We start from the raw sequence: 23,295 nt of genomic DNA, 5'->3' as shown, positions 1-23,295 counted from the left end.
AAAAAGAAGAAGAGGAAAAAGTAGGAGACACTGGCCTTGGTTGCATGTGTGGGTGTCTCCTCTGGGGCACAGAAGTGGAAAATAGCAACGACTCCTTGATAATAATTAATAATAGCCAATATTAATTGCAAAACCAAAACTCGGTCTTCTTCCTTCCTTCCTCCCTCCCTTCCTTCCTTCCTTCCTTTTTTCCAAGAGTTTTCAGCAACACACAAAACCAACCACTCCCGTTTGCCGCCAACAGGAGGCGTGCTGCTGTTTTTCTGGCCCGCCGAGGGCGGGGCCTCAGAATGCGCGTTCGCGCGGGACAGACTCCGGGGGTGGCGAGCAAGGGAAGGGAAGGCGAGGAGGCGGAGCGTCGTGGGAGAGCTCGGCGCTGATTGGCGGGGGCTGGGTTCGGTGGGCGGGGCGTACCTTTCCCACCCGCCCCTGCTTCCCTCCCCCGTCCAGGTGCTGGTGGTTTCTCTCTCCGTCTCTCTCTCTCCCTCTCTCGCCCGCGCTGCGGTGACGCGCTTTCCCCTCCCCGTCCTCCGCTCGCCCCGCTTTTCGCGTGCCCGCGCGCGCCGCTTTTCGCCCGGGCTGCGCTCGGACATGGCGGCGGATCTGAGCGCGGAGCGGCTGCGCTCGCTGCCCGCCAGCTGGAGCTACGGCATCAGCCGCGGCGGCCGCGTCTTCTTCATCAAGTAAGTCAGCCCGCGGTGGCCGCCCGCCAACGACAGCGGGCCGGCCGTGGCGGAGGGAGGGATCCTGAGGGGAAGAAGCCGCGTCGGTCCAGCCCGGGGTGGGGACGGCGCCGCCGCCGCCGCTGTTGCTGCCGCGGAGGCGGGCGGGATGGACCTGAGGGGAAACGAGGGAGCGAGCGAGGGCGGCTTTAGGGTCCGGCCGGGTCGGGGGGTCAGCGCCGCTCTCGCTGCCGCTCGCCTCACGCGCTCCTCTTCGCTTGTTTTCTCCCCTCACAGCGAGGAAGCGAAGAGCACGACCTGGCTGCACCCGCTGACGGGAGAGGCTGTGATCACCGGGCACCGCCACAGCCCAGGTAAAGCGGCGCTTCCTCCTCCTCCTCCTCCCGCTGCTGCCGCCGCCTTCCGACTTCCCTCCCCGTTCTCCCAAAGAGTGCAGAGGAAGCTTAGTGGGGGTGGTGGGGGGTGAGGAAACGTGGCTGTTTTTCTCCTACGGTTCCTCCTCTCTGCCCTCTACTTACCTACCTGCCCCCACACTTCCTTCTCCTCTGCTCCTACTAGCCTGCCTCACATTTTCCTCTCTACCCACCTTACTTACCCGCCCCATATTTCTCACTCTCTGCCCCCTACTTACCTGCCCCACACTCCTTCCTCTCTGCTCTTACTTACCTGCCCCACACTCCTTCCTCTCTGCCCCTACTTACCTGCCCCACACTCCTTCCTCTCTGCTCCTACTTACCTGCCCCACACTCCTTCCTCTCTGCTCTAAATTACCTGCCCCACACTCCTTCCTCTCTGCCCCTACTTACCTGCCCCACACTCCTTCCTCTCTGCTCCTACTTACCTGCCCCACACTCCTTCCTCTCTGCCCCTACTTACCTGCCCCACACTCCTTCCTCTCTGCTCCTACTTACCTGCCCCACACTCCTTCCTCTCTGCTCTTACTTACCTGCCCCACACTCCTTCCTCTCTGCCCCTACTTACCTGCCCCACACTCCTTCCTCTCTGCTCCTACTTACCTGCCCCACACTCCTTACTCTCTGCCCCTACGTACCTGCCCCACACTCCTTTCTCTCTGCCCCTACGTACCTGCCCCACACTCCTTCCTCTCTGCCCCTACGTACCTGCCCCACACTCCTTCCTCTCTGCTCCTACTTACCTGCCTCACATTTGCTCTCTGCTCCTACTTATCTGCCTCACATTTGTCTCTGTCCCCTTATCTGCCTCCACACTCCTTCCTCTCTGCCCCCTAATTACCTGCCTCACATTTTTCTCTGTCCCCTTACTTACCTGCCTCATATTCCTCCCTCTCTGCCCCCTACTTATCTGCCTTACATTTCTCCCCTCTGCTCTTTTCTTCCCTTCTTCCCCATTCCTCACCTGCCTCACATTTCTTTCTCTCTGCCCCTCTACTTACTCACCTCACACTTTTCCCCATCTGCCATCTCTTTTTACCCTCTGTCCCCTCCTGACCTGCCTCACATTTCTCCCCCTTTCACACAATGGTGCCCCCCTTCATATGCTGTTTCTTCTTGGTGGACTTGAAAACCTACACTAACTCACCCATGATTTCCCCCAACACATACACGTAGCCCCCTCTCTTGGTCTATGCTGTCAACTTGGGGGACTCTTTGTATGGCTGCTCCCCCCCCCCCCCCGGGGCTGTTGTAGCCCCAGCTCCAAATGTGTGCTCTAAATGTATGCTGTTGCACTTATATCCTGCTTGTGAGTTTTCCACAGTTAGCTGGTCGGCCACTGTGTGAACAGAATGGTGGACTAGATGGACCCTTGGTCTGAACCAGCAGGGCTCTTCTCAATGTTCTCAAATACATCAGACCCTGCAGGTTCTTGCTCTTGTAGCTGTTTGGAACCCAGTCCAGTCTTGACCAGCTTTGTTCCTCAGCTTCTACCCCCCACCCTCTGCCTCAATTTTATTGTTGCCTCTGACTTACCTAGGCCACTCATTGACCTCACCACTTACCCTGTTTCATCTTCAGTTGAAGAGAGACACCTGTGCCAAACACATTTGTTCTTCCACTCTTTTGGGGTGGGGAGATGACTCTAGCCACCTACCCTTCCCCCACCAACTGAAATTTACCATGCAATACTGTTATTGTGTCTCCTTGTTTTCACTTGACCCTTTAACCCAGTTGACTGCTCCTCTGTTCACCATACCATCCACATATGGCGGCACATCCTAATTACCCACATGTTTAGTTTTTAATTGGTTTTTAATGCTTTATGTGTGTATGTTCTGTGTTTTAGAGTTTTAAATTTTGTATAGTTGTTTTTACCTCAGTTTTAGAATTTCTGTAAACGGCCCAGAGAGCCCCGGCTATGGGAGCGGTATATAAGTGTAATAAATAAAATAAATAAATAAAATTAATACATGTGTTTTCTCTCCACTTCAAGACAATTTCCCTTCACTTCAGACTCTCATTTGGGCCTCAGGCCTGGCATTGACCACTCACACTCTTCCTTCCCCACTACAAAAATTCTTCCCCACCCCTCCTTTAACCAAGGTAATTAATCAATTCTTCCCTTGCTGAATACCAGCCACTGAAAAGAATTGATTTCATCTCTAATTCAAACCTATTTAACTCCCCCTGCCCTTCATTTATAGTTCATGCTCAGGGCCACTTGGATCACAAGCCTGCCCACTCCATTCTTATACCCACATCAACTAGACCTTCCCTCAGAGCATTCTCCACCTCTTCCCCATGCTATTCACTGTCTCTCAGGGCAGAGCAAGGCATTTTTTCTGCCCTGAGAGATGCACTTAAGATCCCTTGCAGTGTCACAAATTAAGCTGCGGTACCCACTTCAGATCATATGCATCTCTGAAAGCACCTAGTTATCCTCTGTAGCATGGCCTCAGATCACAGGTGCTGCATTTTCTGAACCCTTAAAATTGGGTTGGTTATGTAGTCCAACAGTTCTACGGGTTCTGACCATCCCCACTGCTCTCCTGCTCACAAAGTAAAAGTTTCCGCATAGGTCCAATTCATTTTAATAGTCATGTTTTCATGCCATCTGTCTTCCCACTTACCAAAGGACCTCCCCAACCATGCCCAACACTTGGTGTCACTTGGTCATTATCTCACCAGCAGATTCCTTTCCTATATTTCTCATTTATTCTCTAGATGAGGAATAGGCAACTTGTGGCTTTCTAGATGTTTTGGCCTATAGCTCCCATCTTCCCAAGCCAGCATAGTCAACAGTGAGAACCGATGGGAGTTGTAGGCCAAAACATTTGGAGGGCCACATGTTGCCCACCTTTGGCTAGATCTTCACTCTTTTTGTACCCATAGCTACTAGTCATTCCAGCACATTCAATCTGATTACTTTATTCACTCAAACAGCACCTTCATTGACTTGTTAACTGCTGGCTCATCCTTCTTAGTAAATCAGGCACAGCATCTGCCCAGTAACTAACCTCTAAGTCCTTCTGCCTCTTCATTGGGAAGTGTAAACCCATACTAATCTTTTTCCTGTTGACTCCTAGATTTCAGCTTCCGTATTGCTATCTTTGCATTTGCTCAGTTCACCCATATCCGTTTTCTTCTGTATTCAGTTATATTCTTCTAAAATCCAGGTGCCATTCTATTAAGCTACAGATACTTTTGCAGTCCTTCTAATATCTCCTCAGTGGGCAGATCTCCCCCCGCCCCCCGGCAAGATTTTTTTGAACTTCCTGCAGGCCTTCAACTTGAAAAACAATTTGCTCCTCCCCGCCTTGTTTCCTCAATCTAATCCCATTGCTTTTATACTGCCCATGTCTACTATGCAACTAGTTAAAACAGAAATATACCTTTGTAAACTATACTGAAAACTTGTGCAAGGATGGCAGTTGGGAATTGTGTATCTTCATCAATTATGGCTGAGGAAGCTATCCAAGATAAGACTGTAACAGTCACATTCAAAGATTTCAAATGTATTGGGTGGGTGTCTAATGGGAGGGACTGCATTTAACTGGCAATATTAAATTGCAGTGAGAGAGACTTCTGCCTGACCATGGCACACTTTTATAATGTGTTATTTGCAATGTTAAATGAAATATTTGTAAATGCTTTTAGTTGTCTTGTGCATGTATTCATTATGTCTGCCTTCATATAACTAACATACAATTTTGTAAAGTAGCCTGCAGCGTATGCATTCCCCTTTCTCTGTATTCTCCTGTAGACCCACAGTGTGTATGCTTATAAAGATTTCTCTCAGAGCAAAACATGAAATCACCGGCTCATATCTTTTCACCATCATAATCTCTAGAGCTTGGTGCCTGCTTTTAGAAATTCATAGATCACACTTAAGTGTATTCACCTAGAAACCTTCCCCCTCAATCTAGGATAAGAGAGTGGGTGGTTTCTAAGTGACGGAGAGTGGTGGGATGGATTGGAAAAAGAGGGCAGGAGTTGGTGAATGACTGGGGAGAGAAGAGAGGTAGAGTCTGTCTCCTTTGCCTTATGTTTCCCTGTAAAGGAGAAGCAGAGAAAAAGGAGATAAGGGGGGGGGGGGATATAAAGCAAAGCTTTTAAGAAACCTTAACTACCTGCTGACACAGCACACCAGTTACCAATGCCACGGGGAGGTGGGTATTTAGCAATAGAATTGTTTGTTTGTTTTCATTTGTGCAAATGATTATAGGGAGGAAGGAAAGGGGCAGTCCTAGGTTGCATGGGTTAGGAGAATTGTGCATTCCGTCTACATGTTGCTTATTTAAACATTTCATCACTCCTTTGCTTTTATTCTGTGTAATCTGGGAGCAGTTTGGGAGGAGAGCTTTTTGTATTTTGTTTATCTTGCTTCCTAGTCATATTTGTGGGGAATGACTTGGAATAGTTTATAGCCAAATGTGTTTCAAAGTCAGGAACCAAAACTGAGGGGAGGTCCTTGTATAATAAGTGCTTGTCTTAATTGGGAAGTCCAGCAGGAAAGGGTAAGGGGCAGATGTTCAGGGAGTGATTTGGCTGCTGAATGCAGTTGCTTTCCACACATGGGATTGTTCTTAATTTGATGTCTGAGCCTCTGCTGAGTGTAAGCTTTTTTCTAGTCACGTTTTAAGTATATTGTGTTCCTTTTTACCATACATACTGTTTTTCCGCCTTGCAAGTAGTGCCAGAAGTCCCTTTTTTGTTGGTGTTTAATGATATTTTAGGTAATGAACCAAGCTTGTTTTTGGACAAATGGAATTTCTTCTTAGTGTTGGCATGGTGAATTCTGAATAGCCTTATGATAATATTTAGATAACAGATTGTACTAATCCACCAACCAGATCTGTTATTCTTTTTCTTACATGGGAATAAGTGTGGAAAACTCTTTTACTCTGGCTTGTGTAATATTATTAGCTGTAATTTTGGACCTTATTATATTTATCTGGGAAAAGTAACTCCAAATTGATTTGCTGTTTGTTTGCAGTATGTATGTACTACACAATTTTGCTTTATCTAGTATAAAATATTTCTCCAGAAGGTTACATTTCTTATAAATATTTCATTTACCAGATTGACGTTTTTCTATTTTATGCTATGTACTGGTGCTCAAAGACATAGGTGTTAAGTCAGATGTATTCATACAGCAATGCCAGATGTATACATGCAGCAAAGAAAAGCATAGTACACTATGCTTAATGAATATTTTAAACAGTGATGCTTGTAATGAGAAAACAGTGTTGTGCAACTTTTTTTCTGTGATGGTCTTACCATCTAGTAGAGGAGGTTAGGCTTTGATTTTGATTCCTCTTCTGAAAAGCGGCTTGATGCTCTATTGCTGACTAAAAACACAACACCTCTCTTCCTCCTGCCTCTAAATTAGTAGTGAAAATTAAATCTCTATAGTATTGTCTTGTCTATGAATCCTTGCAAGCACAACTTGAAGACATGGCAAGATGATGTAACTGTGCTGTCATAACAAATGGCTTCTGTTGTGATTCTTAACCAGCTACAATTTTTGATGTACGCAACTTAACAGAGTGCAATCTTTTCCCAAACTGACTTTTATTCAAATGTCTTATGACTGACACAGTAGTAGAGCACTGTCTAGAACAATATGTTCATTTAAAGCAGTTATGATTTGTGTTACTGATGCTAGAAGAAGCTCTTAAGTTTTTTTCTGCATGGTACTATGGAAGATAAACTGTAATGTAAATTATTTAGGAATGTGGTCTAAGACAGCAATCCTAAGTACTATTACTAGAGAGTACAGTGCACGCAACTCGTTAGAACCAGTGTGGTGTAGTGGCTAAAACGTTGGACTGGGAATCCGGGTTCTAATCCCCACTTGGCCATGGAAACCCACTGGGCCAGTCACAGACTCTCAGCCCAACCCACCTCACAGGGTTGTTGTTTTGAGGATAAAATGGAGAGGAGGAGGATTATGTACTCAGCCTTGGGTTCCTTGAAGGAAAAAAAGGCAGGTTATAAATGCAATAATAAATAAACTCATAAGAATGTAAGAATAAGTAAATTTAAGATTGTGCTGCATGTGTCTTTCTTGATTATTGTTGTTGTTGTTGTTGTTGTTATTATTATATTGATATACTGACCCATAGCCAAAGCTCTCTGGGCGGTTACAAAATATTATTGGTTCTTCTCATGGATATTAAAATATGGACCTGTGTCAGGCATAGAACTGAAAATATTGCTTCCCTTTAATATATTGTGGAGTAAAATGCGCTAAAGCTGCTATGGATGCTTGGTATAGTGAATAGATTCTCAATCATGATCATTTGTTTTCCCCTAGATCTACCCACAGGCTGGGAGGAAGCATATACTTTTGAAGGTGCAAGATATTACATAAAGTAAGTAATAGCAGCCAAAACTATATTATGGAATGTTTTGCTAAACCTGGATATAGGCATATGTCCTATTCTGTGGTGATTTACATTATGCACTGAGAATAGTGTAATGGCTATATGCACATGTGAAGTCATTCTGTGGAATGGGATTTTGGAATGTAATGCCATAAATGTATGGGTATGGCTCCAAGATAGGCAGTATGGTCTATGTGAAATTGCGTGTTTTTATTGTTAGTAGTTTTCCTGTGAGGTAGACTAGACTAAGAAGTAGCAACTTGTCTAAGGCTTCCCATATAAACCATGTTTGTAAAGCTTTATAGCTGATTAAGTGGGAGTTTAAACCTGGGCTTCCCATATCAAAACTCAGCTCTCATTCTTGCACTAAAACCACTACTATGATTGTTTGATTGAACCAAGTTTCTGTTTACAAATATGGTATTTAAATACTCTTCTTCATATATTTGTGTTATATGTAGCTATGGCCATGGCACTGATTGACCTAGAATGTTCTAAATAACAGTTTTAAACTGAAACAAAGATGTTAAATATCTGAGAAGATAAGCTGATTATGTATGTACTTTGTGAATTTGATTGTGGTGTGCTTCAATAACGGGTGTGCTCTAAATTGTATTGAAAAATATTGAGATGGATTCAAAGATGTCCTTTCATACATGGAAGTTATCTTCCACTCACAGAAGGGCTGTGTTATAACTTACACTAGAGTGTTGTAGCAACAACAACAAAATAAAACTAAAATACAAAAGAAAAGAAATTAAAATACAAAGGTGTCTTGCAAAAGCACAGTAGCCACTAGAACCTACCTATTTATAACCAGTGACAGTTTTTCTTGTACTAAAGGTTCTGTAGATTCAGCACATACACCTAGTTTTGATGATCAAAGAACCAGTGGTTAACAGGCCATGGGTTGTTCGTGCTGGAGCGAGCATCTGGTTCCTGCCCCAAGTCAAGAATGTCCCCTTCCTGGTTGCTACCATTGCATTTGAACCTGGAAACTCTGAGTTGTTTAGGGGTTAAGCAGCCCATGGTTTGTTGTTGGGCTATCTCTGGTATGTTTAATCCTAAATAACCCAGAGTTTCTGGGTTTGAATGTGATGGCGTGTTTAGGAAAGCAGAAGTCTTTCCCAGGGGAGGCAGCATGTTCACTCATTGTTGCGCATCCACAAATCATTATGGGTTAAACAACCAATAGTTTGCTGTTACTTGTGAACTGGGTCATAGTCTTTAAAATCTGTGTTGCACAGGAAATGCTTCCTTCATATTAAAAACAAATTCTAAAGCAACCAGTGTTTAGATCTTACTTTGACTCTGATCTCATTTTACAATATAGTTCCAAGTGATAAGGGTTTTACATTGTTCATTCTGTGTTTTAAGTTGTGTGTCTTTCCTACAGTTGATTTGATGGAAGATGTAGTTGCTCTGGACTGGTGAAGATTTAACAATCTTTGTCCTTCACCCGTCAACTGTTGAGCAAAAGTGATAATTACAATTCAAGAACCTTCCTGTGTGCCTCACGCATCCAAACTGAGGCCTGAATGGCTTCAATATGGTTTTCAGTTTAATACTTGGTTTTGTGAGAGTAATGTCTATTAAATATAACTTGAAGGGAAAGAGCCATGGCTCCAGGGTGGAACTTATACTTTGGATGCAAAAGATCCCAAGTTCATTCCCTGGAATCTCCAAGTAGGCCTGGGAGAATCTTCTGTCAGAGACCCCCAGAGCCATTGCTAATCAGTGAGTCCTGAGCTAGTTGAACCAATGGTCTGACTCTGTATAGAGCAGCTTCCTATGTTCTTGTTTATTTAAAGCATTTTCTTCCACGTTTTAGCCAAAAAGTCTCCCGGAGAAGCTTACATAAGACCATTTTATAAAAAGACAGACCCTGCCTGCAGGGTTACAGTCTAAAAGAGAACTCAAAAGGAAGTGTGTAGTTGCAGTTATAGCTGAGAAATTTAGGCAAGAAGCTATAAATATTAAGCATTTGTATAAAGGTTTGCTTGGAATATTTTAGTTTTAGAGCCTTGGCTGAATCACAGACAACAAGTGGTTGTCTAGTCTACTAATATCATTAGAACTGTCCCATAATTGAGTGGTTAGTTAATTGTCTACTAAGGCTTTAATCTTAGACCTACATACGTTTGATTCTATTTAAATTAATGGGTCTTATCTTGAAGTGTGCTTGCAGGATTAGGGTATTGAACATACAAAATTAATTGTATTAAGGAATTCCACTTTCTCTTGAAAGTTAGATATTCCAGTAAGCTAAAACATACTTGAGTGCTTACTAATTTCTGCTTTGTAAATGACTGGCCATAGGGTGAGGAGAAGGTTATGCTCTTTCCAATTCCAAATATGTTTTAAAGGTCTTCAAAGTAGTTTACTCTGGTTGAGTTTGCTATATTGCCCTTTCACTTACATTTTAACTGGAACTTGAGTTGGCAACAAGGGAACAGCTTTTCAATAATGCTTAGCTGATCTGAGGCTGCAATACTATATACATTTACCTGGGAGCAACCTCCACTGAATGCAGTGGGACTCTTTTCTGAGTAAACATGCATAGGATTGTGCTGTGAGTTGCAGACTGCTTCCTGTCTTCTTCAAGTACTTATAGTTCTGATCTGATATTAATATTGCTGTTTCAGGCAAGGCTTAATATGCCTTGTCCTACTTTTGCACAGTTCCTGTGTATGCTTTAAAGGTTGCATGCCATCAAAATGCTCCTGCATGAAAGATCTTGGGAGTATTACTATTTTATGACTAGATCTGATATATATTTTTCTAAAATGGTTTGGAACTGCTTCTGACAATATATTTATATATTTCATATATTTAAAAGGATTACTTTCTAAAGCAACTCATGGAATTGGAAGGAATCTAATGTCAGATAAATTAGTGGAATCTGTCATGCTTTTTAGTATAACAATACTGGCTTAAAACAAAATTTTGCCCTATTTGGAGTGTAAAACAGGAAATGGCAAAATTCTGAAGTAGGTGTCATACCAGTTAAAAACTTCATTTGTGCTGTTTGTGCTAAAAAAAGAAGAAATTTTAATAATTCCATTTTACAGCTTTGTGGCATGTTAAGTACAGGATGTTATCAGGACTGCTAGCTGAAGGACATGTTGCTGATAGTACTTTAGCATCAAATTGTTCTGTTGTCATTGAAATAATTATGTAAATATTGTGCCAAAGCTCAGAAAGCATATGCTCCCCTTCTTTGCAGCATTCTTGGCATAATATGGGAGTATAAGGTGTGAGACTCTGTCTTAAAAATATGCACATTTTAGAAAATGTATTAGGCTTGCATTATATGCTTGCCCTGTGCATAGTAACAACTGCAGCACTGTGCTGCAATAGGCTGGCAATCCATCTAATTTGGTCAGTGTTACATTCTTCACAGGCAGGTGCAAGAATGTCTTAAAAGCTGGATGTGAGAGGATATCTCTTGACAAGAGCTCCCCTTAATCCTTATTAAGTTGAGAGCGATTTTGGCTCTGCAGCATGGATAATCAGATTATTTATTGCATTTCTATACTGCCCAATAGCTGATTATTTATTAAAAGGTAAGGGTAATTCTCTTGCCTACTAAAGATGGAAGTTTACATCAGCCTAACTAGTTGAGATCCTCTTCTACAGCAGCAATGTAAAAACCACAGTAATTGCCATTTGATTTTTACTGTTCAGTAGCAATGATGATAGATCCCCATCCATGATGTCTCTGGCAATTCTAATGCTATCCACTAAGCTGTAGGTGAGGAATTGGTTTTAGCTCAAGGGCCACATTGGCTTCAAGCAAGCACATTGTGGGGGCCAACAGTGGGTGGGGACACAGTGCAAAGTGGGCCTCTCCCTGCTGCTAACCATAAAGTAAACTAGGCACCCACATTAGCCATGCATGGAAGACACAAATCAGCACATGGCAAAGATAGGGACACCATGATGATCTCATGAAACTCAGGCCATATGGTGTTCCACAAATAATTCCTACAGTGCCTCTCCTGGCACAGTGAATACCATAGTCCAGGTCAGGAGGGCAGTGATCCATACCTGCAGCCACAAGCTCCAGGGTTCCCCACAAAACATGCAGTTTAATCTCTTGGTAGCCTAGCACAGCCACCAGTAGAACAGTCCTGCCAGCAAATAGACAGGACCAGAAAAGGAAGGAATGCCTTCCCAGTTTCAAGAGAGAGGCTTCTTCTTAGCCCAATGATTAGGAGTTCTCTGTAAAGAACACATAGACCATAGGTCCTCCAGGAGAAGGGTTCAAACCCATCAAAATGGGTTAAAATCCTGCTTTTACTTGGCTAATACCTGTGAAGGGAAAAATCACTTTGGGAAGGATCCAGTAAGGCTAGAAAGAATGTGCAGACACTAGTAGCAGGTTCACATGAAGCAGCCTATATTCTGGTTGGTGCTTTAATGAGACAGAACAACGGAACAAAACACAAGGCATTGTGTTAAAGCAGTGGTTCCCAAAGTGGGCGGCACTGCCCCCTTGGGGGCGGTGGGATTGCATAGGGGGGCGTTAAGAGGCAAGGAGGCAGCAGGGGGGCGTTCGAGGTGGTCTTTTCCGAGAAGCACCTCTCCAGAAGGTCTTAAAACCCAGGGACAAGGTAGTTTATGGGAGAAGGTAGTTTGGTCCCAAGCTATATAGGGGAAGAATCCACACATGTATTAATACCGTTTAAGAAGAGTCCTTTTAATGGTGAATTGAAATGTTTCAAAAGCATCAAAACGTTAATGAAGAGACATACCCTGTTTGGTGTGCCCCGCCCCGCCAGCTGCAAAACAGAGGCGTTCGCTCTCTTTTCCCTCCCTCCCTCGGCAAGCTTGTGGCAGGTGCTTCAGATTTTGAATAAATATTCAATTAATTGTTACTGTTTTGAATTTTATTGTTATTATCTTCCTTAGTGGATCGTTGAAAATGGCTATTCTGAATAATTATTTTTATAGTGTAGGGTAGGGGGCACTGGGCATGAGTTTGTGGAACCAAGGGGGCGGTTACCTGAAAAAGTTTGGGAACCACTGTGTTAAAGCATTATCAATTGTTAGGATCCTGCTGTTAACAGTGTTAGGAAAGTGGTCTCTGCAGACCAGATCCATAACAACACAGCCACATAAGCAGACAAGAGAAATCTGGTGGGTTTTTCCACTTCCACAGACCCAGTCCCTGACATGCCCTCCCTCCCTTCCTTCCTCTGCCCACATCCAGGAATTTTGGCCTTATAACCCAGTACTGAAGCCAAGTGGACAACACAAGCTTCATTGGTCCCAGGTTCAGTCTCTGATAAGGACTCACAGGAGAAAGGTTCAAGAAGATTCTCGCATAAACTCTCCCATGTGATCCATATTCCCTGATAGAAGAGAGACTTCTCTTTATTATGACTTAGGATGCATGCAAAATATTTAATTATTTGTGTTTGGAAGGGCTGCAGGAAAAGCACTAATTCAGGCAGTAGTACTCAGCCCTTTTTTGACTTGATGTGAGAAGACTGAGGTAATTTACTTCTTAAAACTAAATCGTTGACATCAGAGTATACTCAGAACTGAGCATGGCAAGTCCAAGTGTGGATAATTTCAATAGTTCAGCCTTATTCAGCAGTAGCATTTGTGTGTGAGGGTGGGAGGAATAATATCATATAGCTGTTGGCATTTAACTACAAAAAATAAAACAAAGGTCACACAATTCCCAAGCATTTCCTGAAAACTAACAACCCTTCTAAGTTGTAAAAGAGTGTGCAGGTGCGCTATGACTGAGGAATGAGGTACTAAATACCTTGTGGGGAAAAAGATGTTGCACATGAGAGAAGATTTTTCTCATCTGTGTTCCCCAGTCATTCTATTTTTTTTCAGTTTGCTTCCTGACTGGAGCAAAGCTTGAGAAAGATGGTAGTTGTAACTGAGAGATAGCAATCTTGCACAGCAAGATTGCTTCACCTTTTTCACTCTCTTGAGGCCATCAATTTTACCATCCTCAAAATGAAGTGATGAACAATTTGTTATTAATCATACAAATAGTTTAGCTTTCCACAAATTATGGAAACCATACCATATTATATGGTATTCTCCTTATGAGGTATACAATTAAAGGTAATATGCTCCTTCATTCGACAGTTATTTTTAATTAATAACCAATTGGATGAATGTATGTTGATACACTTATGAAGGATAAGGCTATCACTGGTCACGGTGGCTATATATTATCTCCAGTATCAGGGGCAGTATTCTTCTATATATGATAGTTGCTGAAAATGTGAGTGGGAAAGTACCTTTGGACCATGTCCAGCTCATGGGCTCCAAGTGAACAGAATGTTGGACTAGATAGGCCTTAGTCTGATTCAGCGTGGCTCTCACGTTCTTATGCAATAACATTTTTCTCTGTCAATTCACTGAATATTTTTGTCCCAGTATTATAGTTGCATTAGAGGACCAGATGGACATGTATATGGGTAAAAAACTTCATTTCAAGGTTGTGGCGAATAAGAGTATATATAATGATTTTGCTTTCAGTGTAATATGTTCTTCCCATTTATGTTTGAAATCAGTTCATTTGAGAATGCTCTTTAGTGATGTCTCTAATACCATATGGAGTCCTATATGGGTGTATTGCTGAAATATGTATAGTACTTTTATGGCTTTGATGCAATAAAATATGCTGGATAATTGAGGTTCTGAACATCAACCATGAATTTTGGGCCGATATTGGATAAATGTTTCAAACCATATGTTGCAATTGACTCGTTTAAGAGAAAATATATATATGATTATGTGTAATCCGAATGTGGGGCAGCTGTTATCCATATTCTTACCTGTTTTCTTCTTGGTGTTTATTCTGTGCTAATTACAAATAGGAGGTGAGTTCTAAAACACAGAATGATAAATAGAGTTCTGTTTGCTTTGGGTAATAAGGTTTCATCTGAAGGTTGTGATAGCATTTTGTGTTTAATGAGCTTAGTGAGGCATTTCAGATTTTATTGTAATTTGGATTAGTAGACGAATATAAATACTGCAATTCAATAGTAAGGGTTAAAAGCAAAAAACCTGATTAGTTATATCTGAAAAATAGATATTTCTAGAATTAGGAAGTTAAACACCTTTATTTACTAGATGCTTTTTAAAAACCTTAGACAAACACACACATTCCTTGTAAGCAAATGGATGTTTAGACAGAAGTTCGAGATACTTTGTATTGAAGTTGTGTTAGCAACTTTAAACAGGGAATGTTGAAAGCTTGAAATGTTGGCTTTGTTGACGTACCTTATACAACATATATATTTTTTCATTTTGAAATTCTATTTTTCATTAAAACAACCCAGTGTTATGGACATGCCACCTTGTGTTTAAAACATGTATCATGGACCAATGTTTGTATAAATTCAGTTTGGGCTGTGAGCACTGTCAGGGCATGCACTTAAGTCTCAAGTGTGGAGTGTACATACGGTTTTTGAATGTGTGAAGATTTTTTTAAAAGCATTGTCTTACATGAGACTCTTAAACAGCTTTAAACTCTTCTCTCTAAGTAATGACACGGTTTCTCAGATGAGGCCACCAGGAATACTAGCTGCAACCATGAAGAAGGAAATTGGTGGCAGATGAGAAAAAGGTGGGAAGTGGCCAGGGAGCAGAGAAGTGGGTGGCTACCTTCTTTTCCACCACCTTTTACTCTGTGTATGTTTGTAACAATGGTGCATGGGAATTCTTTGCTGCTTGTACTATACTCTGGGAAGTGGTGCTAACTTATTTCGTAACGTTGAGTATCCACAGATCACTTGAACATTGTCATTTGTCTAGAGTGTTGGATTGGGAAGACTCCGGTTCAGATCACTTCTTAGTCATTAGGCTCATTTGGTGACCTTGGATCAAACATAATCTGTTCGCCTGAAATGTATCACAGGGTTATTTTGAGGAAAGGGGAGAACTACATGTGCCACCTTCATCTTCTTGTTGGAATGGAGAGATAAAAATGCAAATACTTCGAGATGTTCTGTGCGTTATGCTGATACTGTGTGGCTGCAATTGCAATGTGAACAGGGTCTTTGCTTTCAAAATCCGAATGAACATGTGTTACAAAACATTTTTAATCCTAATGTTTTCAGTCTGCCAGTATTGCCCTTTTTATCTTGCTAGAACTTGGAAGTCCATAGCATTTGTACCAAAAATGTTGCATTGTTGAGCTTTTCTTCAACTTTTAAAAAACTAACTACTTGCATTTGTAATAACGTTGAAAAGACTTAATTGATACTATGGCCTTATCTAAGAGCCTCATGTGGCGCAGAGTGGTAAAGCAGTTTCTGCAGCCGAAACTCTCCCCACGGCCTGAGTTCGATCCCAGCGGAAGCTGGTTTCAGGCAGCTGGCTCGGGTTGACTCAGCCTTCCATCTTCCCGAGGTCGGTAAAATGAGTACCCAGCTAGCTGGGGGAAAGGTAATAATGGCCGGGGAAGGCAACAGCAAACCACCCCGCTATAACGCCTGCCAAGAAAACGTCAGCGAAACCTGGCGTCCCTACAAGAGTCAGCAATGACTCAGTGCTTGCATGAGAGGTTCCTTTCTTTTTCTTTTTCCTTAGCTAAACCTAAAGTTTATCCCAGGCAAATGGAGAGGTCGTCCCTGCCTGCTCCAGGGATCCCCTGTGTGGCATTTAGATGCACAGGGATGACCCTGGGACGATCCCGGGTCATCATAGGCCATGGCCTGGTCTAGCCATGGCCTATGATGCTAATTTTTATATTGATTTACGACTTGACTTAAAGCGATTCAGTAGTTGGAGCACTGGAGTTTGATTTAGACCAGGGTTGCGATCTCTGCTGAATGTTCAAAATTGCTGTCTTGCCCCTCAAATCCTTGTTTGTATTCAAAGAAAGTGAACTATGTCAACTGAATTGTGCATGTATGAAGACATCTAGAATTTGGAAACACTTCATTAACCTGTATGTTTGGTGGTTGGGTTGCACCACATGGTAGAGCAGGTGACACTAGAACCAAAGTGTCATCACACCAATCTTTTCTTTTTAACTTGTATGTTGTTTTTGACCTATAAATACCCCAAACAAATACATAAACAACCTTTCTATCCTGATGCCTCTGTCTTTGGCATATTTTGCTCTTCAAAAGGTGAAGAGGTCAGATGTTTTGAGAGTTGCACGAAAGTTGGTTGGCTCTTTCAAAATATGATATAAGCATGAGGTGTTGTCTCAATAGTTGGCATTGTTGCCCAACTCTAGTGAAGCAAGACAGAACTGTTCCAACCAGAAATTTTAGTGAACGGTGTTAAAGGATAGCGTTTTATAGTTGGAGAGCTTGCATAGGTAGGATAAATAAGCAAAGGCTAGGTTGGCTAATGCATAGTAGCTTAACTCTAGACTACTTTTATGTATTCTAGACCGCACCAGACTATGTTTTACTTTAACATTGATTTAGCTTTATTAGCTAATGAACATTTTATGTAAAAGTTAACTTTGAACGATTTCAATTGAAATGTTCAAATAGATCAAACACAAGGGCAATATAGTTTCTGTTGAGCAGGATGGTAGTTGACCGCAGGGGAAAGAAAAGTTAGGAATCTTGCACATCAAAATAATTGGAAATGGAAAATTTGAAAAAATATATACGTATCCTATGTTCACCAACTTCTACTATTAGCCAAGTTTAGGGGATGGCTGTGGGAAAAGGCATAGGAGATTAGTTTGGATTTCCCCACATTTATCTATCTTCCTTGTTTCTTGCATTCACTGTTGGTTGTTTGCACTTATGAAATAAGTTGTTAATTAAAACATGTTCACACCTTCTATTTTCCCAGCATAGACACATCCTTGGGAAGATTTTAATTATGAACCTTTTTTGACCTGTTATTTTGCTAAGTGCAGCACCTGAGGCAGTAAGGCTGCTATCCTGATTGGGGTCTTCAGCAACTACAGTAATATAAATGTTAATTTACTTGGCTAATGCAGGGTACACATTGGCTCAGTGTTGGCAAAAATATCTCTTCCAAAAGTCTAAGCATTGCCTGCACCTAAATACTTAGTGTGTAAAAACCCTTTCTCAGTACTGCCATCTAATTTGGAATGGTTTTCCTAAGGGCACATGTCTTTTAATCTTGGATTCCCTACTTGTGATTGTTCTTAATATGAGATAGAAAACTGGAAGATTTAAACATTCATTGTATGTTGTATTCAAGGTAGGTGTTTCAACTTATAGCATCTTATAGCAGCATTTTCCTGAAGTTTTGATACCTGCGAACTGTTTTTTCAGGACTAAATTTGGAAGCACACTTCACTTTGCACTCTTGATCTGTTACCAGAACAATGGACATGCATTTTTCTTACAATGGAAGGCTAGCCCAGTTAACATGGCCTCCCAGCTCACTTTGCAGAGGCATTCAGTAGTTGGGTAGGATATTCTACTTTCTAGGCAATAGTAATTCTTCAGGGATTCCTTTGTGACTCTGCAGATGGAACATAGGCTGTGTCAGAGAATGCTCTTCTCTTAAAAGGATGCCACTGCCCATATATTTGCAGAGAGAACAGTGGATGGGACGGTGATCATTTTAGCACAGTGTCACTGTCCTACAACAGGCATAAGTTGGTCTCATGGCACAAAGCTTGGTAATCACAGACTTACAGACCTGGTTTGGATGAATTTGCATATCCAACCCCTGCTTGGGGGTTGTTGTGCTATGCGAAACCACTGATCATGGGTTATGTGAGGGTTAAACAACCATCACATAACCCACACTTGCCAGATTTGCATAACACAATAACCTCTGAGTGGGGGTTGTCTATACGAAATGGTGGCTGCAATCTGTCATGCATGGGCTGTTGTGTTGTGCAAACCAGCCTATACCATAAAAGCAAAACCAGACCTGAACATCACTAGTGAAAAAAACTTTGCTTTCCTTATGTCAGAGGTTGGAGAACTGCAATACTCCTTGTTTCCCTGAGATGATATTCGTATATACTGCTTCTCTGGAAATACTTTGCATGAAGAATATGCTTTTCTGTGACCTTTAGTGTGTAAAAAGTAATACAATGTCTAGTGTAACCATCCATAATACGAAAGCTAAATTCTACTCTATATAGCCAATTAAATTAATTTAAAGCTGCTTAATGTTATGAGACTAAAATTAAATTGGATTAATTGAGAAGATGCTTAATACACTGAAGCCAATTAATAATCTTACTTAATTTTTTAAATTGCTCCCTACTTTTTCCAAGGCTCATGTTTCATTCCTAGCCTTAGTTTTAATTGTTTATTGAATTTCTAATAGGAGCAGATGAGTTAAGTGTGGCTTCTGTTCAGAAGCTGTCACTGGGAAGTGGTTTCATACTAGAGTTTTGGTATCTAATGCTTATGGCAGAAAGAAGAAAATGCTGTGATCAGAGATTAACATGGCTTGATGTATTGAGTACAGCAACTGAATCATTTTTAGCCTATTAGTAGAACTGTAGTAAAGACAGGGTGGTCTGGTAAAGGACCAGAGACAGTCATGGAGGGGAATGAAAGCCATCACCTAATTGTGCAAAAAACCCAATATGTTTTTGTGTGATGCAAATGAAGGGGAGGTTGGGAGAAAGCTCAAGGCTGGTATGATGCCAACTTAGCTGTGCAGCTATCAATACATCCACATGGATAATGCATTCTTTCAGAACTGGACAGAACTGTTAAATGTGTACCTTCAAGCACGCTTGTCATTAATCCCACACAGGTTCTGACATGGTTGAAAAGAATAATGAATAATCTATCTTGCACAAGGGGAGCCTCATTCTTCTGGAAACGAGTCTGTATTGAAGACTATAGGTCTACTTGGGGCATGTAAAAGAAAATGGGTACATGGCAAACGAAGTTTGACCTCTTCCAGACTAATGATAGAATACCTTGTACAGTTTACTGTGGAGTGTACTTTGTTTTCTCCCTTTTTAAGTGAAGTGATGTGTAGTGAAATCTGTTTTACACGGTTTGTATTGAAGCAAAAATAACTGATGCTCAAAAACAACCTTTCTACATGCTATAGGAGGTCTTCCATTACTCTTTCCAGAGGGTGTTCTAGAATTACATGTCTGGGAAAGCATTCTAAATTGGTTGCTGAGGGGGAATATATAATCACCCTGGTAATGAAACCCAGAGAGAGGGAGTTCCACATTGTCAAGTGCAAGATGTCCAGAACTGTTTGGAAATGCTTGGTTTCCAGTGCTTTGAAGCATTCCAGTTTGTGTTCAGATGGCAAAAAGCCTTGTCACCCCAATAACCATTTCACATGCTAATGTTTCTTCTTTCGCTCACTTCAAACAAGTGAAAAATTCACTTCCGGTGACAAGTTGCTGCTGCTTTCCAGATGCAGATAGCTTTACATTTTTTTTCCAGTGAGAAACAAATAACTAATAGGAATGAAGGCTGTGTCCCAAGCAGCGGCTTCCTGTTTACTTTTTGGGAAGATGCTTACCCTTAAATGTTCCGTAAATATTTGAAAATTCGTGTTAGAAAATTTGTTTACTGTATATAGCCTGGGCAAAGAAACAACGCTGATAAGTTTTATCTGGTATCTGCTATGGTGGATTTACAAGTCCATTTTTCTACCTTCAGGTGACTTCTTGCATTTTGCCTTTGGAGATCTGCAGAATTTCTAACCACATTGATGGTTTAACCGTCTGTGTTGGGCAGACATGGCTGGGCTTTTTGTTTGTTTTTGCTGAAATTGTTCTGGTGTGGGAATTGGTTCTGAACACATTTTAACCATTCTTTTGGCCTTGCACTGTGAAATTATTGTGAAACCTGGTTGTGTAAATCTATGCTATATGGTAAGATGAGGGAACCCACTGCCTTGTATTCTGGTGCCTTTCCTAGCAACCATTGTGAAGTACAGTGCAAACATTTGCAAACATGACAAAACGTGCTGCTTTGCAGAGCTCTTGAAAAAACAACAACATAGGAAATCTAGAGACCTGCCACATACAATGTTTTATATACTTTGATCTTTTATAATAGAAACAATTATTTACAGTCTCATCTACATGATCATTGGGTAATTAATATCTCATAGCCTGCTTCGTATATCTATACATGAAAAAGCCTCAAGAGCACATGGCATGACAGCTAAAATAATGAGCTTGTAATATTTAATATTGTCTCCTGAGTCAACCTTAAGCTGAAGCAGCATAATTTACCACACGCTTCTTGTTTGTGTCTGACAGAGTCCTGCAGCTTTATAATACTAAAGTAAGCTGACCATTTTCCCAATCCACTTTAGAAAAGTTAGTCTTGCTATTCAGTTGCAGGGAATTATGTCTAACCATGACTTGAGCATAAAGAGTACACAAGAGGCAAAATGTTAGGTGTTGCTGAAAGGGAGAACAGGTGGTGTTAAGGCTGCATGTGCACAAGGCAGACAAGATCAAACCACACAAGAAGAGATAATTGAAGAATAATCACAATTCCTTCTATCCAGAACCTAAGCATGCATATTAATAGAAACGGAAGAAAAGCAAATTAAAAGCACTTGGGAATTGAGTAGAGATGGCAAAATCATCCTAAAATTTGATGGTCTTCAAATTTTTGATCTGCAGTGGAAGAAAAAGGATGAGCCTTAGATGCTTTGTATCACAGAGAATGAAGAAGCATTGGTCGACTTCTCTGGTTGTGTTTGATGCCTCTCTCATGTGTAGAATTTTCAGTTACCGTATTTCTTCGATTGTAAGACGCCATCGATTGTAAGACACACACTAATTTCAGTACCACCAACAGAAAAAAACCTTTGATTCTAAGAATAATAATCGCACCCACGATTCTAAGACGCACCCCATTTTTAAAGTTGTTTATATGGGGAAAAAGTGTGTCTTAGAATCGAAGAAATATGGTAATTGAATGTTCTAGTTTATATGAAGTTTGCTTATATAATAAGAATTGATGACTCCATAGTTTTCAACAGTGGTGTTTAGGCATTTTAGTAGTATGAAACATCAACATACATTTTATGGTGATCCAGACACTGTTTCATGTTTACTGTCATATATAGTATCCCTATTTTGTGAGCTTTTTTTTTAAAAAAAATGTAAGCCTCTTTGGAGGCCAACTTTATCTGAAAAATAGGCTATAAGATAAACAGTGTAGAGTTGGATTCAGCTACTGAACCTATCTCCAGTGCTAAGTATAAATCTCTGAAGATGTGAAGTAAAAAAAAAAAAAAGACATCTCTCACAACTGATGAGCACCCAAATATGGGATTAAAGAGCAAGGATTCTAGGTCAAAGATAGTATTTTATTGGCAGATTCAAGTCCCAGAATCTCTTTTAAGAAATGACCCAGTGGGCTCAGAAATATTTGTGGTTTATATGTAACACTAAACCATAATTTACCCTGGGTAGGTCACCCATGTCCAGTGAGAGAACTCACGGCCAGGATCGATCAGTAAGTGAAGGAAAAGCTTCAGCTGGAAGGTATAGCGACTAAGTATGGTAAGCAGCTGTGTTGGAGTCAAGTAGGCGTTTACAAGGTACAACATTTCTAGTGCGAAGGCAAACGAACAGACTACGAAGCACATCCACTCAGTGAATGTCTTGGTAAAGAAATGAGTCTTTACTTGGCGCCTAAAGCACAATACAGCATGACACAGTTGGCTCCTCCCAAATAACATGGAGGAGATCATTCCATAAATTGGGGGCAAACACAAAGAAAGCCTGCTTCCTAGTTACTATTATTATTATTATTATTATTTATTTATATAGCACCATCAATGTACATGGTGCTGTACAGAGTAAAACAGTAAATAGCAAGACCCTGCCGCATAGGCTTACAATCTAATAAAATCATAGTAAAACAATAAGGAGGGGAAGAGAATGCAAACAGGTACAGGGTAGGGTAAGCAGGCACAGGGTAGGGAAAAACTAACAGTAGAAAGTAACAGTAGAAGTCTGCACAACATCAAGTTTTAAAAGCTTTAGGAAAAAGAAAAGTTTTTAGTTGAGCTTTAAAAGCTGTGGTTGAACTTGTAGTTCTCAAATGTTCTGGAAGAGCGTTCCAGGCGTAAGGGGCAGCAGACGAAAATGGACGAAGCCGAGCAAGGGAAGTAGAGGCCCTTGGGCAGGCGAGAAACATGGCATCAGAGGAGCGAAGAGCACGAGCGGGGCAATAGTGAGAGATGAGAGAGGAGAGATAGGAAGGAGCTAGACCGTGAAAAGCTTTGAAGGTTAACAGGAGAAGTTTATATTGGATTCTGAAGTGAATTGGAAGCCAATGAAGAGATTTCAGAAGCGGAGTAACATGGTTGGAGCGGCGAGCCAAGAAGATGATCTTTGCGGCAGAGTGGTGAACAGAAACCAACGGACTGATGTGACTAGCTCTTAGCTCCATGCCTTATTGCATTACATATATACAGCCATGTGTGTGTGTGTGAGAGAGAGAGAGAGAGAGAGAGAGAGAGAGAAGAGACTTTCTTCCAGTTAAGTAAATGGAAAGAAATACACAGTTGGCTCTTAGGACAACAGGCACAATAAGGAAATAGAACGACAGGAGGAGAACATACTCTTTCCCAGCTACATGTCACTGCCCCTATACCTGTTCTTAAAAGTGTTTTGATTTGGACGCCTCTATTTTTAATTATATTCTAAGCTGCCTTAAATAGGCAGAGTATAAATTGGTTAAGTCCAGTAAATAAGCTTTAAATTAGTCTAGAGGTGGTGGGTCATAAAAGTAGCTCTGTATAGATTTGATAATAGAAATACAAAGAGGAACTGATTCATTGGGAATTTATTTTGTTTTCTGCCACTTTTGAAATACTACATTTGCTCCAGACATTAGTAAGTTATTTCAGCAT

The 23,295-nt window shown here is 41.3% G+C and overlaps 1 protein-coding gene across 6 annotated transcripts in view; it reads left to right on the top strand.

Annotated features, from left to right (window-relative positions):
• Window positions 1-566: 566 nt before the first annotated feature.
• The window catches only part of PLEKHA5 (pleckstrin homology domain containing A5), a 210,163-nt gene continuing 187,434 nt past the window's right edge, over window positions 567-23,295 (top strand). For all 6 annotated transcript variants that reach the window (XM_063134807.1, XM_063134812.1, XM_063134810.1 and 3 more), the window contains exons 1-3: window positions 567-683; window positions 960-1,036; window positions 7,419-7,476. In XM_063134807.1, the coding sequence (XP_062990877.1) occupies window positions 592-683; window positions 960-1,036; window positions 7,419-7,476 (227 nt within the window). In that variant the 5' untranslated portion in view covers window positions 567-591. The remainder of the gene's footprint in view (window positions 684-959; window positions 1,037-7,418; window positions 7,477-23,295) is intronic.

This window comes from Elgaria multicarinata, chromosome 9 (assembly GCF_023053635.1).
Source record: "Elgaria multicarinata webbii isolate HBS135686 ecotype San Diego chromosome 9, rElgMul1.1.pri, whole genome shotgun sequence".
Classification (NCBI taxonomy): domain Eukaryota; kingdom Metazoa; phylum Chordata; class Lepidosauria; order Squamata; family Anguidae; genus Elgaria; species Elgaria multicarinata.
This window is presented reverse-complemented; position numbering and strand designations above follow the sequence as displayed.